This window comes from Parasteatoda tepidariorum, chromosome 1 (genome assembly GCF_043381705.1).
Source record: "Parasteatoda tepidariorum isolate YZ-2023 chromosome 1, CAS_Ptep_4.0, whole genome shotgun sequence".
Lineage (NCBI taxonomy): Eukaryota > Metazoa > Arthropoda > Arachnida > Araneae > Theridiidae > Parasteatoda > Parasteatoda tepidariorum.
Window position 1 is genome coordinate 84,408,949 of NC_092204.1, and position 18,699 is coordinate 84,427,647.

An 18,699-nucleotide genomic window follows, 5' to 3' on the forward strand; every position below is an offset into this window, starting at 1 on the left:
TATATATATATATATATATATATAATGCAATATAATAAGGAAATTGTCGTTTCCTTATTATATATAATTAATATACTTCATACTAAGATAATATATAATACAAATAATTTTATATTCAATATACATAATACTTTGTTTCAATCTGCACTTATTAAATAATATAGTAAATAATAGGGATTATACTTAACCTAGTAATAATATAACTAAGTTTCAACTTAGAGATGCTGTGGAAAGCACCGGAAGTCTTGCGCCAACCATCACGGTATCCAAAAGGTACGCAAAAAGGAGATGTTTATTCTTTTGCCATTATTCTTCACGAAATTATCTTAAGGAGAGGTCCCTTTGGAAATAAGCTTCCAGCTGAAGGTAAGTAAACAACAATGATTAATTACCCTTTTTGTATACTTGCTTTTGCTATCAAATATGAAGAAAATACCATTCCTAGTTTTGTATTGAAGGCGAAATTACTTCATGTTACAGTTATAATTCTAGTTTGCTTTTGAATGAAAAGATATATAACGGAATAATATTTCTAACATAATATGCTAGTGTGTAATATACAAAGTACACTACTAAATTGATATGCTAAAGTTAGTTGTAGCTATCAGTACACAGTACCATATATTTCGATGCAGAGTATATGTATATTTATATGCAGTTAGACATTAGGGTCACAAGTGGGGAAAAATAGGGTCAGTAAAATTACTGTAGAGAAAGACGTAATTAAGAAAATCAAAACCTATTTAATAAATTAAACTAAATTTCTTCAGACAATCAAACTGATTTCGATGTTTTTAATTATGCTCTGAGAAAAACAGTAGAGTCAAATCTACCAGGCTGTCATAAAATGTACCCTTGTTTCTGTAATAACTATATGTTCTTATTACCTCACATCAGGCGAATCTTAAAATGGGTGCCTGTTTTTGAGCGCTTGAAACACGCCGAATGGTAATCTTAAACTTTTGTATTTTTTAAATTTTCTAAATAAGTATTATTTTACCGCTTCAGTTTCTTGGGGTTATCTATTCTATCAGAACTATAATTTTAACTACCAGAATTTACGGAAAGCTATATGAAAAAAAAATCAAATGAATGGTATAAAAACAGTAAGTTTTGGTTTTATTAACCAGAATTATGGCTTTTTTTAACGAGAAATGTCATTGCCATACACTACAATATTTTATCAGAATTTATTTTTCAGTGTATTTAATAAAAAAAATCAACCAGTAAGAACTTTCAACACCTTAAGAATTAAAAAGAGGTGGAGTTTTTAAAGAGGTGTTAGTTTTCTAAACATTAAAAACAATTTATGTTATTATATTTACGTAATGGCTTCTTCCACTTAAACATATACTATCTGCAACAGTACTGTGTGAAAAGGTAAAAATAAAATAAAGAGAAATAATGGGAAACATCGGGCCACGCAATCTTAGCGAGGAAAAAAATATTTAATTTAGAAGTAGGGTAATAGGACAGATTTAGTTTTTTTCAGGACTGAATAAGGAATTTTACTCTAATTTTAAAACTTCGAGATTCTTGGCTCAAACTTTTTGTTTCTTTTGCATTCTAAAGTAGGGAAGTTCCGAAGCAGAATCGATTTTATTTCTTGTTTAAACGAGAAATACCAATTCTTTGTGTAAAACTGATTATCATAGAAAATAAAAATACGAAATTCGAAGTTTCTCAAATTGAATTAACCATTGGAACAATTCGTATAAAGAATTGAATATTTTTAGTTAATTACAATTTTGTTCATTGTACATTTTTAGAGACCACGTTTTGATGTATTTATTTAAAAACGCCTATTAAAATATTATTCTTATTTTTTACCTTAACAAGCTGCCTTAAATTACTTAAAATCGCCTTTTAAAATTTTAATTTTTAAGCTAGTATGAGGTTTAGAATTAAAGAATTATTTCAAAGACATTTCTTGAATTAAGCTATACAATAAAGGCGTGGAATTGTTTTAAATTTTAAGTGAAAATTTTTTTGAATTAGAAAGACATTTTTATGACGGTATAAAATATGCATTTGGGGTTTCTAAAACTTAACGTAGAAGCTTGGACCTTGTTAAAAATTTTGAGACACACATGCTTAACGGTTTGGTACAATATATTGTTAAAGTGAGATGTGAGTATGATTTTAGCATACAACCAACAATCTTTTTAACTAGTAATTAGTAACTCTTTCCTCCCCTTTTTTTAGAAATAATAACTAGAGTTCAAGAAGGACCAGATAAGATAAAAGGGGACGTATTTCGCCCATCATTAGAAGATGTAGATGTTCAGGATTATATCCTGCATACAATGAATGACTGTTGGAGCGAAAATCCAGAACAAAGACCAGATTTTCGCCACATCAAGGAAAAACTGAAGCGCATGAAAGATGGGATGTGAGTAAAATAAAAAAATTATTGAAATATTAACAAAAATAATTCATTCTCAAGCATCTTTTTCAGAATGTTTCGTTTCTAAACATACTACTATTCTCATTACAACACTGCTATTTCATATACATTATTTACAATAAGATACCCCCCATTTTGAATTTAACAGACGGTTTCTTTTATAACTTATGTTATGTTCTCTTAAAAAAAAGTTATGGTTAAAATAAATAGTTCTCGCAGGAATTCATGCGACAGGTCATTCGTTTTCCCTCCCAGACATCTTAGTTTCAGTTCTAATTTCTTTTAAAAGATGGCAATACAAGTCCGTTTTACTGTTATTTACTAATACAAGCCTCTTATATTCATATATGCAAGTTATATTTTCCAATTGCGATATGCTATTGTGATCATATACCATATACCAAATACCATATAAATACCATGCTTAAAAAATATCATAATGTGAATTTTGCTGAGTGAATGATTTCGAAAAATTGCGGCATGATCTTCAATGGCGTATTTTTTTATTTACGAATTTGCTACGTACAGTGCCATTTGTTAAAAGCTTTTTGAAGTAAATACCGAAATTCTAATGGGAAGCATCTATTGCCTGCTTTTTAGATTGCATCTATGTTCGCAAAAAGCATGTTTTTTTTCTAATTTAATTGCTCGTTCTTTTTTTTTTGTAGTAAATTTTTAAAAAGTGCCATTCTAATTAAGGACAACTTGCACATGCTTTCATTCAAAGCTTTTCCGAGAGAATTTTTTTTTTGTTGAAACATTGGTTTGTTCCTTAACGTTACGGCTCATGGTTGTGTTGCATTTATAAACTAAATCTTTTTCCAGCAGACATGTTTTAAATGAGTAATGGAAGCATGGAAAGTGCTTTCTTTCAAATGGAAAGTGCTTCCATTCATTCGTTTGAAATCCCAGCGTAAAAGGTACCCATTGAATGTTTCTAGAAATTTTTTTTCACCTTTAAAAATATTGAAACTCACTAAAATATGATGACACATTTTTTTGATTATTTAAATTTCTTATGGGCTTTCTTTCTTGCAAATCGGAAACATCTGTAAGATGACATTTCATCTTGTATTTTTGCAATCGTATTTAATGCATAAATGTTAAATTCCTTTCTATATGGAATTTCACATAAATACTTTTTATTCATTGCGAATAAAAGTAATTTCTATTTACAGCTTTAATCAGTGTAAAACGGCCAATAACGATAGCAGAAAAATTAAAGAATAAAAATGAAAGCCAGTGTTGTTAAAATATGCAATAAAACCTCATATTCCACCTTCTCACAAGATATGTTTACGTTTTGAGAAAAACTCGTATATGCTTACTATTTTTTATAGTATAATAAAGATTTTAAAAGCTAATTTTTTTTTCTTGTTGGCATGTTAATTTTATTTTTTTAAAATTGTATTTACTGTTAGTGCAGTAAAGTAAGATAACGTTGTCAAAATATTGCGCACTTATACTTTGTTCTTCTTGGTATAATGGCTCATTTTCTCCTTTTATCCGACTGCACATCAACTATTAAAGCATGTCTTCTATTCTCTGGTATATAAAAGATTCATACAATCTCTTTTACTGTGGATATTTCTTTTTGAAAACAGTAGTTCTCTATCAGAAGGAGTAACACGGGGTAGTTTATATTTCATTGAATTACTTAGAATAAATGATAAAATGTATTTTAATTGCATATATATATATATATATATTTAAAATCTAAAGCGATTATTATTAATAAGACTGATTTATCATATGTAATAACGATTTTTAGCGAACAATATGCTGTTTTTATAACTGTTCGGGACTTTTAGATTAAGATATGTTCTTCTCCAGCCAGCGCATTTTATGGTGATTATAAAAATGGTGCACCTTGTTAAACCAAAAATAAGCGACGGGTTTTTGAGACTGGTAAGTGTTTATGATCTAATATTTTCATTATTTGAAAAAGTTACTCCCTAACTGGACTATATGGTCTCATAAAATTGTGCAAAAGTTTAGAATTATTCATTTATTTACTGATTTCGCTCTAAATATGACAATTTTGCCCGATTAACATTTAAAAAATTAATTAATTAACAAATAATTTTTAAATTTGATAGTATTTGTCCACTTTGAAGTTCGGTCCATTTTTCTCACAAAGAGAGTACATAGATAAACAATAGTTAAAGTTACTTAGTTTAGATCAATATAGTATCCGTTCTGGTGGATCATTTTTATTGACGCTGAAGTTTATTCATGGATCCGGTTTTCATGATGTCAACACATTTCCGCTTCAAGAAAATGACTAAAATTATATTTGTTTGAAAAATCATGAGCCTTCAATAACATTTTGAAGTCAATGGAGGTAACTCCTAAGAATGACCAACCTCCATTAGGGACCATTTTACTGTGGAACAGAGAGTGGTCACTCCCGAGAGGTATCACTCTATGTAGGTATTGATCACAGGACAAAAAAACTGCAATAAAACAAATTTCATTTCAAATGACAAATATTCCTTTTCATGCACGAGGAAGAATGTTAGTGTAATTTCAGTTCTAACAGGTTATAGTCAATGACGTAAAATAATTCTGCATCGTATCATTAATGAATAAATAACAAATGAGAATGTTAACTAAATTTGNAGCAGCTGCTGGATAATGTTGTGCAAAGTATGATACGACGTATAGAATGTTGCATCACATTCCACGGTGGACATATCCCGTACTGACACCTTTCTTCAAGTTGCCTGCTGACATTTAGGTGCATTGTTCCATTTTTTCGTGCGCAGCATCAAATGAACATTTTTTTCTTTCAGGTGTTTCATAGCTTTTGTACTTTCCAGAACAATGAATATTCTTTATTCTAACATCTAAACAGTGTGACAACTATATTTTATCCTACTAGGCCTCATGTCCCGCTTAATGTTATGCTACATTACAAATTTGTGATCCGTCCTTAGCAATTGTCCTGCAGTGTATTAGAAAGAACTCCTTTTTGTTGATATAATTGTGTGAGCTGATGAAAGGATTATATCGTTCATTTTCTGAATTTTTATTAATTTTTTCCTCTTTTTTCAGGTTTTTTTTTTTTTGGAGTTTCATTATTTTTATTATTATTTTTTTAGAAATTAGAAATTATACATAGGTTAATTCATAATAAATAATTACGAATCATAGTCAATCCCAATCGAAATTATATAGTTGTATGTCTCCACTTATAGCTAAATGTATAAGAAACATCATTGCGCTATTGATATATTGTTTACTAGATATTATTTATCAATGATTATTGTGCGATGCTTAATGCACACTTACCAACTCCGGTGACCAGCTTGGTCCTCATTTTCAGGTTCATCATTGCATGTTCAGTCTAAGGGGTGATATAGCATTTTAACAATTTAAAAAAAACTGCAACTAGCGAATCTTTACTAGATTTTAAATTCTAAATCATAATTTTCAGCGAACTACTAATAATATCGAAAATTTAAGGGCATTTAAATGGAGATCATTTTCATAGCACTCTACGGAAAAACTGAATTAATGCCAAATCTATTTTAAAGTAAATAAAAAAAAATTAATAATTTTTTTTTTGTATTAACCATGGCAAAACGTAATTTAAAATCATACCGGTAGATAACGATGTTCATGTGAAATATCGCATCGTTCATGTGAGATAGATTTTGCAAAGTATTACGGTTTTCCCTAACTCAAACACTAACGTTACTTAAATTTCATAGGGCATGTGCTAAATTTTCTCCACTAATTGCAGTACCACTAAGTGGTATAAAATAACGTTAGCGTTAAGGTTAACGTAGCACAAAATCTATACAAAATCTTTCTAATATTGGTTTCCGCTAACTCCTACGCCAACGTCATTCGAGCTTCACTTGCGTGAATATTTCCTTATAAATTACAGAATCACTATTTAAATTAAAGCGTAATGGTTAACGTACGACAGCAGAGTACAAAATATTTTTCATTTTCGTATGAAATTTTGATGCCTTATAATGCGACGCGTGGTATGAAACGGCATAAACAGACAGATAAGTTAACGTGAAATTTTTAGTGAACAAGACATGCTAATTTTGTTTTTCAAGTGAAATGTTACCATAATTTAGAAACTCATTTACCGGATAGAATTATTACGTATGATTTGAAAAAGAAAGTAATTTTATTTTTTATAGTTTCATAATTTACGTAAAGTGTGTCATGAACTGTTCAGATACGACAATATCAAAATTTTTTTGTATATCTTCTATTAGTATATTTTCCTAACTTAATTTCATTTGTTTAAGATATATCTGTAAACCTTTAGAAATAGTCACAACTTTTAATATTATTTGTCATTTTTTTAACAATTGTCAGTAAGTAGTGAAAAAAAATTCAAGAAAATTTATGGTAAAATATAGACCGCAAATCATTTTATTTATTATTACTTATTAAGCAAATGAAAAACATTTATGTTTCTTATGCAGAGTTTAGGGATCAATATGCTTTATTTTTCTAGAAACTGTTTTGAAAGTTAACTATTAATAATCCGTTTTATGCATTAGGACATCAAATATAATGGATAACATGATGGATATGATGGAACGATATGCTAATAATTTAGAAGATCTTGTAGAAGAGAGAACGTCTCAGCTTGCTGAAGAACAACGAAAAACTGAGGCACTTCTACACAGAATGTTGCCAAAGTAATATTCTGTTTTGATCATTATTTCTGTAGTGATTTAACCCACCTTTAAAACACAAATAGTTTGCGTTTTATAGAAAATGAGAATTAGATAGAACTAGAACCAGATTGCTAAGCATTACTGCTTTTGTCGATAAGCAAATTTTTGAATTAAAATTTAAAAAAAGAGAATTCAATGAAAAACATTTTAATTTTTCCCCTTTAATTCAAATGTAGTTCCAAATTTACTTATTGTAATTTGATAAAATTTTAAGTCGAACCAGTTTGCTTGGTTACCTGTGATATTTCCTCTCGGTTAACATTGAAATTCAAACTTGTTAGCTTTTTCTTGTTTAAAGTTTGGTTGCTGTATTCATCTACTAATTCTTTTCGCCAAAAATATTCATTATTTAGCAATGTTGTAAATTTGAAATATTTATTTTTCATTAACTATTTTAATTGCATGTATTGATTGCACCGTAAAAAAATCCATATCAGTTTACGGTACTGTCAAATTCATTTTTACCAGAATCCATTACCGGAACAAAATATCTGATGTACCGTAATTAGTACTATAATAATGTAGTATTTATTGTTCTAAGCACACTGAGAAGAAAAGTGTGGTCAAAACTACCAGAATATGGCAACATTTACTGTAATTTTGGCTCTATGGAAACACCAAAAAGCTCGGTAATTTCAACAAGCAATTTGGTAATGATTTTGGTAAATTTGACAATAAAGTCAGATTTTATAATAAGTGATAAAGTTTGCTGATTGCGGTAAAATTTGAAAATCTTATCTTGATACCTTTCTATGGCATAAAAAACCACTTATTTAGTTAAATTTACTCTTCAGATGTTAATACCACATATTTTTTACTAAATAAGTGGCATACCAGAACCGCAATTTCTGATGAACCATATGATTGGAAAAATAACCACATGAAAGGTTTAAATACCGTATATTTAAATCTTTATTACCAGAATTATGCTTTTTTTCCTATCAGAAATATCATTATCATATAGTATGGTAGTTTTAACAGTTCAATTTTTCTTTGTGCTGCTGTCAATTTATATATTACGCATTAATCCATTAATTATTAGTGTTTTATTTGTTATATTATTTTAAACAGTAAACAACACACATTAAAAAGCATGCCACAGAAATTACGTGATTGCCCGGGTCACATATAATGAGTTTTAAAATATGCATTGTAAAAAATTCCGGTTGTAAAAATTACGGTCAAATTGCTGTCACTCTATCCGTAAAATCCAATTTTACTGGAACAGGTAACGAGACAAAAATATTATCTTCCGTAATTTTCGCAGTAATATTGGCCGCAATATAACTATATTACATTCTACTCACTCTAAATAAATAAATATTACTGTAAAAATTATAGTACAATTTTTTGCGGAAGAAATGGTTCGACGGTAAACTAAATTTTACGGATAATGAACCCAAAGTGATTTGGAAATAATATCCGGAATTTTTTACACTGTCAGTATTTAACTGCAAATCAATGATACGCAATCTAGTACCTACCTATTAAAACTAGTAATCATTGTCAATAGTAATCATTAAAATCAGTCAGTGGCATTCGTTAAATTTAATTCGATAAATCGTTAAAATCGTTTTCTCAAATTTAATTTTACGAAAAATTTAAAAGCAAACTTAATACATTTTTTGCAAGAGTTAAACTAAAAGTTTTGATAAAATTTTAAAATTTATTAGTTAAGTAAAGTCTTGGCATGAGACTAAATTAACTATATGATAATTAAAACCTTATGTCAGTTAGAAAAAAATAGTTAGATACATTGGACAAAAATTCCTCCAGGAGTTCCATTTTGAGGATTTTTATTAACAAATCTTGCCTACATAATTCTGCTGAATTACATGAAATTATATAACATTCTATGTGTGGAATCAGCTTTCCTTAATATAGAACTACGAGGTAAATATAATCCACCATCATTACCTAATAGTGGAGCCATTAAACTAAACTCTACGTGAGCTGCATCATTACGTTTCTCATTTAACGCCATGATTGCGATGAATATAACTCCTTAAGCGTGTAAGAAGTNAGTTACTTTTCTCAACAACTGAAATTTAGAATAGTGTAATTAAGAAAAATATATTAAAACAATATTTTTAATCAATGAGCCAAGTTCTTCAAGAAGCAGCTGTAGAAGTAGCTGGATAGAATTTTTTTTATTTAAGACTTTTTATAGAATTTCTTTAAAAACACAATTGTTAATCTGGGCATTTGGCGATACAACACTTATAGAATTGAAGGATTTGTTACGTCAAGCTCTCAGGTATCATAATTTTGATCTAGTTGCGCTTGCATGTCATTTTGATTTATGTTGCAAAGTTAACTTTCAAAAAATTCTATGACTGGCAAAAGCATTTTTATTTTTTAAGTTGTTTATTTTAAGTTGTTTATTTTTATTTCTTTTAGAATTCGTAATTTTTTTAGCGAAATGTTTTTAACCTAACAGAATTCTTTGCCGACTGTTTTCTGTATATTTGAAGAAAATAAAGTAAATATTAATTTAAGTGTTGTGAAAAGAATCTTATTTAGTTGTACAAAGTACTTCTTTAAAAATGAAAACTGTTACCACCAGCGGAAAAGAAATACAGCCAAAATTTGGGAGCCACGTAAGAGAATTATATATAATAGATATTATTTTAAACAGTAAACAACACACATTAAAAAGCATGCCACAGAAATTACGTGATTGCCAGGGTCACTGTAAGAATCGTCGACAATAGATGGCGCTGCGAGATACGAAAAAACTTGAGAAAAGAAAAGAAGCTGGGAGGTTCTCTAGCTTGGTGTGAGAAGAGTGGAAAGTTCTATGATGGAGTGCGAAGTTTCATCGATTATGTGATTAATTACTATTATTTTCTATATACTTCATGTTTGTGCCGTGGCATAAGTATGCATCTAAATAAAATCGTTTATGCCAAGAAAGGTTTATGGTGAAATCATTTCACATTGAAAAATCTGAAAAAGAACCTGCGAAATATTACTGTCACATATAATGAGTTTTAAAATATGCATTGTAAAAAATTCCGGTTAAAATTACGGTAAAATTGCTGTCACTCTATCCGTAAAATCCACTTTTACTGGAACAGGTAACGAGACAAAAATATTATCTTCCGTAATTTTCGCAGTAATATTGGCCGCAATATAACTATATTACATTCTACTCACTCTAAATAAATAAATATTACTGTAAAAATTATAGTACAATTTTTTGCGGAAGAAATGGTTCGACGGTAAACTAAATTTTACGGATAATGAACCCAAAGTGATTTGGAAATAATATCCGGAATTTTTTACACTGTCAGTATTTAACTGCAAATCAATGATACGCAATCTAGTACCTACCTATTAAAACTAGTAATCATTGTCAATAGTAATCATTAAAATCAGTCAGTGGCATTCGTTAAATTTAATTCGATAAATCGTTAAATTCGTTTTCTCAAATTTAATTTTACGAAAAATTTAAAAGCAAACTTAATACATTTTTTGCAAGAGTTAAACTAAAAGTTTTGATAAAATTTTAAAATTTATTAGTTAAGTAAAGTCTTGGCATGAGACTAAATTAACTATATGATAATTAAAACCTTATGTCAGTTAGAAAAAAATAGTTAGATACATTGGACAAAAATTCCTCCAGGAGTTCCATTTTGAGGATTTTTATTAACAAATCTTGCCTACATAATTCTGCTGAATTACATGAAATTATATAACATTCTATGTGTGGAATCAGCTTTCCTTAATATAGAACTTCGAGGTAAATATAATCCACCATCATTACCTAATAGTAGAGCCATTAAACTAAACTCTACGTGAGCTGCATCATTACGTTTCTCATTTAACGCCATGATTGCGATGAATATAACTCCTTAAGCGTGTAAGAAGTTTTAACACAGAATTAAGATGCCCTTGTATTATTGCAATGCTATGTAGAAACCCTCTATAGACAATATTAAAATTCAATAACACTGAGTTATAGCTTTACATTATTTGAAAATTTTCATATTTTAACAGGTCTGTTGCAGAACAGCTTATGAGGGGAGAAGCTGTTATTCCTGAGTCATTTGATGCTGTTACCATATATTTTAGTGACATAGTTGGATTTACAGAAATGTCAGCAACAAGTACTCCAATGGAGGTACCTCTATTTACCATGAATATATCATTTGTGATATTTTGTTATCTGTATTTCATTCGCAATTCACTTATAAAAAATTCTCCTTTTTACAAATCCTATACAAAAAATACTCTATTTATAATACATTTACAATGAAAACTTAGATCTGAAATATAAATATAAGAGGCGAGTATGTGCATAAGAGGTAAAAAATATATTTGATTTTGAGATATTAATCTTAAGTTGATGCGATTAAAAAACATTTGATTTTGGCAGTTTTTAATATTACCATCAAATTCTTAAAAGTGTTTTATGAAAGAGTGTTTTATTTAGAAGTAAAAGCAATCAGTTAGTAAATTAAACGAAACTAAAGCAAGAGCTAATAATTAATAACTTACGCTATTTGCCAATGTAGTCATGCTAAATTTAGCAATATTTTTTTAAAAGAGCATTGATTAGTTTATTTCTATAATATTGTTTGCAAAAATAGTCTAAGCAACTCATGCGCAAAAGTCGGTTTGTCGATCAAGGATGAAAGTTAAAATTTTTTATGAGATCAACAACATGATGAAGTCAATGAAGTAAGCATTGTACACTGACCGTCTTTTCTTCTCAGATTGGTTTGTACTCACTGATCTGAAGCTGGGAGGGGACTGGGAATCGAACTGGGTTGGGGATTTATTGGGAACTGGGAATCGAACGCAACCTCAACACAATGTTTTAACCATTGGGCCATCACGGCTTTTATATAAGTAGTTCATCGTATCAAAAAATGTTATTAAAACAATAGGTATTTAGAAACAAAATCTTTTGCAAAATGAAGATTTTCGAAAAATATTGATGCATACATTTAGTTTGGAAATTTGCTGGAGAAATTCTATTTATTTACGCTTATTTTAGGTTGTTACGTTTTTGAATGATCTCTATACAGTATTTGACTCAATCATCAGTAGCTATGATGTGTATAAAGTGGAAACGATTGGTGACGCTTACATGGTTGTAAGTGGCTTGCCTATACGGAATGGAAACCAGCATGCCATTGAAATTGCCAGCATGGCTTTGGAGCTGATAGAGGCTGTGAAAACTTTCAGGATACGGCACAAGCCTAATCAGTCACTTCAGCTTAGAGTTGGAATTCATACAGGTAAGCTTAAACAAACAATTAAGAAAAGATTGAAACAGAAGTGATAGTTCAGAGATTTAAAGAAACTCTTGTTCTCCTTGCTTGAAGAGTTAAATATCTGGGTAAAATGAGTTCTGCTTATATATATATATATATATTGAAAAGCAGCTTTTAAGATGGAAGTCGAAACATTTTTTAAATTCAGAATGGAATTTAGTTAGTTAGAAAAATATAACTATTTTATTTAAAAATTTACTAATTTCAATATTGCATTTCTAGATGGATAATTAATTTAAAAAAACATGAACAAAGATCAAAATCAAACTATGAACAATGAATGCGAAGTATTTAAAATTTCTGCTTTACTTATCAGTAATGAACATTGTTGTATTTAATGCACTTTACTAAAAGGATGATTTCATTTTTTGAAATTATTCTAGTTCTTTCCTTAAATCTCATTCACCTATTCCTAGTTGTTACAAAGAGATCTCGAAATTAAACGGGTATTAAATATTGGCTAATTACATTAGTTTGCCAAAAGATTAATCAACTAATATAAATACCTTAATCAACCTTAAAAATATTGCTGAATTGATTGTCAAGAAAGTATATAACGCTAACTATTTCATTGTCTTATTATATTTAATTATAATAATTATGATATACTTAATAAAAATTATTATTGATAGTTTTATTGTTGGAATAAATTAGTATTATATTTAAATGCAGAATAACCCTTGTTTATAAAATTATTTTGAAATAGCGATTGATGAAAATAAAATAGTTCATCAATTCATAAACCAGTAATGAACCAGATTAAGGTATTTCTAACAGAATAGCATTTTCTCATACTACGCATATAATGGATAATTTTGGCTTGAGCTAAACAGAAAATCTAAAAGACATTAATAACACGTTATATTATTTCCTTTTAAAATTTACTGGCTTCACATATAAGCTAATATGTTGTTTTTCTAGGTCCAGTAGTTGCTGGAGTAGTTGGTTTAACGATGCCGAGATATTGTCTTTTCGGAGATACTGTAAATACTGCATCTAGAATGGAGTCAACTGGTGAAGGTAAATATATCCATGCATTTGATTGTATCAAAGCATACATCACTCAATCGAGCCAATAAATTTTTCATAGAAATTACAAGGAGACACATTTGAATTAAAATTAAAAGAAGTGTGGTTGTTTTAGTAACTAAAAAGTTTCTGCCATTAATCCAAAACACAAAATAAAGAAAATTACAGAAATAATTTATTGAAACACTTTAGTTACAACGAGAAGAGGAAGCAGGAAACGATGACCAATGAGGAAACTAACGGATAATTCAAAACTACCTTGTTGTTAAAATGTTTTTGTTAACACCAAAAATGATTGCAACTAATTTACACAAAAGTGGGGTTCCACTTCACCAAAACCCTAGTATGATCCAGGAAAAGATTACCAATAAGGAAACTGACTGATAATTCAAACCTATCTTTCTTACATTGTGAAAATTGTTTGTAAACCTGAACACCAAAAAGGATTGTAACTGATTTACACCAAAGTTGGTGTTATACTGCAACGAAACCCTAGGATGATCCTGGTACTGCGATGCACCTTGAATATTCTTTTACACCTAGAATGCTCTACTTGTTGTAAAGTAGTTACATTCGACCAACATGCTTGTTATTCAATAACACTAAAATTTATAATTACAGTAAGATATGAAACACTTAAGAATAGGTAAAGCTATTTTTTCGAAACAATATAAAGTGAGAATCATTAATTTAGGATGCACTGAAATAAAACTAGTTTGTTAATCAAACATAAGCATATTACAGTGAGAAAATTGCGATGAATTCGAACTAGACTTAACAGAACAGTAGTATATAGACATTATGCATTATAAAACTATTTAATGCAGTTTACATAGACTTAAAAATTAAATTATAAATTACAATATAAATATCCTTATAACACAACTAGTAACATACATACATATTTTTGACGGCGAACTTAAGTTTCTGCATATGAAAGGCAACAGCCACAAATACTCACTAACTCGTTATAAATTGTAAACAGTATTGTTTATTCTTATCTCGACCCGCCCTGTTCAAGGACACACGAGAGTAGAACATGCATTCTACAGACAAAACATTCATTAAACATTCATAAAACACATAAAATTACAACAAGAATAAATGGCTTATACAGAGAATAGAAAATGAAGCTGAAAACAACGTCAAAAAATTTTTAAGGTAAGAATAAAAAAATTTGTAACTGGAAAGCATTCTAACTCTTAAGAAAGACAAAAGGGAAATTTAGAAAGGAAAAGAAAAATTTTAGACTATAATAGAGAATTATTATTATTATTATTATTTTTTTTTTTGAAAAATAAAAAAGAAGATTATTTTTTTTAAATATAATTTTTAGGAAATGAAATTTTTCAAAGGCCTAAAATTGAATCCAAAACAAGAAAGTCTATTAGTTTACAAAAAAGATACGAAGAAATATTTTACTAAGATAAAGAATTATAATAACTATGTTTCTTTTTTTTAAGAAAGGGTAAGAATAAATAAGTTTTTTTTTTTTGAAAAAGGAGGAAGTGTCAAGAGAAAAGAAAAAAGAAAATGAAAAAAAGTAGAAAGAAAATTAAGGAAAAAAAGGAAATTAAATTTGAAATTATTATTATTATTACTTTTTTTTAGTAGAAAATTTTGAAAAAGAATGTTTAAATACATAAATATAGAACAGGTGAACCTATGGAACGAATTGTTAAATTCGATGTTGAACAAAATATTTTAGATAGAAGTTTTTAGTGGAGACATCAAAATACAATTGAACAAATGGTTTTACCTGGGAATCACTCATCTGAGTAAAAATATCTACCTCACTAACTCGTTATAAATTGTAAACAGTATAACAGACGAAATCAAAGCAAGCCAAGATAGGAGTTTTCGGAAGCGAATATATTTAACGTTTCGTGTAAAGGCGAGTAATATCGACGCAAACTTTTTATAGTTTCGATGTTTCGAGCTTTCATTCACACTTTCCAAATTGCATATGAATACTCTCGATTTGGTGTTAGCTTAAAAAAAAGTTGTTTCTTCACGCAACTCTTAGGGTTGTTCAATATCGAATTCGAAGAAATTTGACGTCCACACAGTTTTTACCCTCCCCTTCACAGTTTTTACAGTATAGGGATACTTATTTGAGAATAATTGATGTTTCTAACATTACAAATTTTAATTTTCCTGAAATATTGTTTTAAAAATAATTTTTGTTACTTTATCCTTAAATTATGCTTCTGGTATTTCTTTTTCTGTTCTTACCTCACTCATCTGAGTGAAAATATCTACCTCACTCATCAGTCAGTCTCAAAGTAGTTCTCTTCATTTATGATAATACTTGATCACAGTACCGAAACAGCCGATAGTCTTCTTGACTTACAAAGTATTTTGTGCGTCATTTCTACACTATTTTATCCACAACAAAAAAAGGCAATATTGTTTTAAATTATGAAAATATTATGAATCTTTATTTAAAAATAATTTTGCTAATAATCACACGTTAAGAAATTCTTAATTCCTTTTTATGTAATATTTCAGCCTTAATGATCCATTTAAGTGATGACTGTAGAGTAATATTGGAAGAATCAGGTGGATATGACATCGTCTCAAGGGGATTTGTCAACGTAAAGGTGATACAGTTTTATATTTGAAGGGAAAAAATGCTTTTAGGCACCATAAATATTTTTCTAAGTGAAAAAAAAAAAACGAAACTTATTTTTTTTACTTTAAATTTAATTACGCGTAGTCAATATCTTTAAAAAATTTCATTGAAATAGTTAATATAAATTACATGCAAGAAAAAACTCTTATTAAAAAATAAAAATATTACTTAGAGAGTTTTTGATTTATTTGATTTTAATATGAATCAGTACTTTTTTAATTCTAAAAAAAAATATAATTAAAGTTTTTTTTTTTTTTACTTTAAGTAATGTTAAAAGAAATTGTTTAAATGTTAAAATGATTTTTTTCATTAAAGTAAATTACACAGGAAGCTTTAAATTATCAAGTAATTTAATCCAACAAAATGCTGCATGTGGTTAAAAAAAATGAAGAAAAGGAAGAAAAAAAATTGTTTTCTTTATATATAATTCAAACCAAAATCGCCAAAGTTGCTTTAAATAATTCTGAAAATTAATTAGCACCGAAAAGGATACTAAAATAAATACTGCATAAAAAGACAAACAATAACATACAATAACGGGTGATTTTAATCACCAAACAATATTGTATTTTTCATGTTTACAATAAACTTATGCGATATGATACTAGCTCTTATGTTTTTAAATATGTTTCTAGGGTAAAGGTGATTTACTGACATACTGGCTAGAAGGTTATAAAAACCCCTGTGAACGAAGAAAGAATGCTTATCGGGGTTTCATACAACCTCAAGCAATCTTTAACATTCTTGATTCTGAGAACAGAAAGAGAAGTCCGAAAACAGAATTTTTACGCAGAATCCCAGCTGCTCAAGCTCATCGCTCATTGGAGGATAGTGTCTCGCTGTTTAATGGCTCTGTTCCTGGGAAAGGCAACCTTCTTAAAGTCGCTCAGGACAGCCCATTAGTTAAAAAACGCTCAGGTTTAGCTCAAACAGTGGTGAAAAAGGACACATTTCAATCTGATCCGTGGGATGGCAACGAAAGCGGATGTAACGTAGCTTTTAACATTGCCAACCCGGATGCATTAGACAATACAAACAATGCTACAATGAAATTATCTACTTCTACGTACAAACTATCACCGACTGAACATAACAAAATTGTCGGCGTGGATCATGATATTTCCCATCCCGTGACATCTGATGATGTTAAAAAGCCTCTTCTTCTCGCAGAGGAAAGGTTAGCGTACCTGAAAAAGCTTAAAGGAAAATATCAACCTTGGCGCAGGTCATGGTCAGCTGATATTATCGACCAACCCAAAGAAAGAAAACATTTCTTACCTAGTATTTTTCAAAATGCACCTCACTTTCCTGATTCAGATTCAAAGCGAACAGTCGGACCACTTCACACACTGAAAGAAAGCGATACGGAGGAAAGTGTTGTATAGCCGTAAGGTGAAATGAAAATCTATGGCACCAATTATCTGTGATATATGTTGACTGGAGTTCTTGTTGTTGTTTATTTGATTCTTGCTGTTATAAACATTTCAATCATTCTAAAATTATTTGTTAAAAGTGAGTAGTTGCTCAAAATATTGGATCTTTTATACATCCATTTTCAAAAAACAAAAAAAAAGAAGAAGCAGAATGAATAAAAGAAAATCTTACTTTTAAGGGATGGGATTTATCCAGATAACCAAAATATTAATTCAGAGTTTCGGATCCTAACATTTACTGATAATGTCATATTTTGTTAATTCTTCAAAGCAGAATTTTTATTAAATATAATGTTTATACTTTTTCCTTATTTTGTATAGTGGTCAAAAAAGCAAAAAATATAATATTTAGCATTTTAATAATTTGTGGTCATGAAACACGGCAAGAAACACCGGTGTCTATTTCTATGCTAAACATAAAATCTTCCAAATAAGGCTCACTTTCAAACAATAGTTTTTCAAATTAGCATTTATTTAGCTCTAAGAGAAACAATTATTCGCTATTGAAACTTCTTTAATTTAAGAAATAAGTTATTGATAAAGTTTTGAATATGAATGCAAAAAGAAATTCAAACTACTTTTTTGGACTTCATATTTTTGTACAAATATAATCCCGATAATCAAACAGATTTTTTTCTTTTTTTTAGTAACTATTAGACTGCTTTTTACAATTAAAATATACCAAGGTAAAGTTTTGCGTGTAGTTAGAGCGTTCGAAAAAATATATAGAAAAAGGCCACCGACATCCATTCTGTTTCGAAAGGTTAGGACAGTACTATGAAGCAAAAACAATGTTAATGTTGCCATTAGGCAGGGATAGCCTGGTTGGTAGGGCACTGGGCCCATGTCCAAGAGGTCGTGGGTTCGATCCTCGCCGGCCGAAGACTCCCCATGTAGTAAATGGTGACTGCCGCACGGTAAATCTGTCGAGTCGCAAAGTCCTCCATTTTTCCGTAACAAATCATCACCTCTGGGAGTACTGATCCAGGAGTTTGGGGGTACTGATCCTTGCCTTCTGGATTGGTTCAAAATTACAAGGCTAGGGAGTTGAGCATCAGTAGTCGTAAACCCAAAAAATTGGGTCGGCTGTTCAGTGACGGATATAAAATAAAATAAAATGTAGCCATTAGACTCTTGAAATTTGCCAATGTTCTAAAATACAACACCGTCTCTTTCTGGTTCCCAATGCAGAACGCAG

At 29.3% G+C, this 18,699-nt stretch overlaps 1 protein-coding gene across 1 annotated transcript in view; it reads left to right on the top strand.

Annotated features, from left to right (window-relative positions):
• The window catches only part of LOC107446988 (receptor-type guanylate cyclase Gyc76C), a 213,709-nt gene extending 196,062 nt beyond the window's left edge, over window positions 1-17,647 (top strand). The window contains exons 15-22 of the mRNA XM_043041318.2: window positions 220-366; window positions 2,206-2,392; window positions 6,940-7,080; window positions 11,122-11,245; window positions 12,125-12,368; window positions 13,326-13,424; window positions 15,945-16,036; window positions 16,704-17,647. Of these exons, the coding sequence (XP_042897252.1) occupies window positions 220-366; window positions 2,206-2,392; window positions 6,940-7,080; window positions 11,122-11,245; window positions 12,125-12,368; window positions 13,326-13,424; window positions 15,945-16,036; window positions 16,704-17,453 (1,784 nt within the window). The 3' untranslated portion in view covers window positions 17,454-17,647. The remainder of the gene's footprint in view (window positions 1-219; window positions 367-2,205; window positions 2,393-6,939; window positions 7,081-11,121; window positions 11,246-12,124; window positions 12,369-13,325; window positions 13,425-15,944; window positions 16,037-16,703) is intronic.
• Window positions 17,648-18,699: the final 1,052 nt, after the last annotated feature.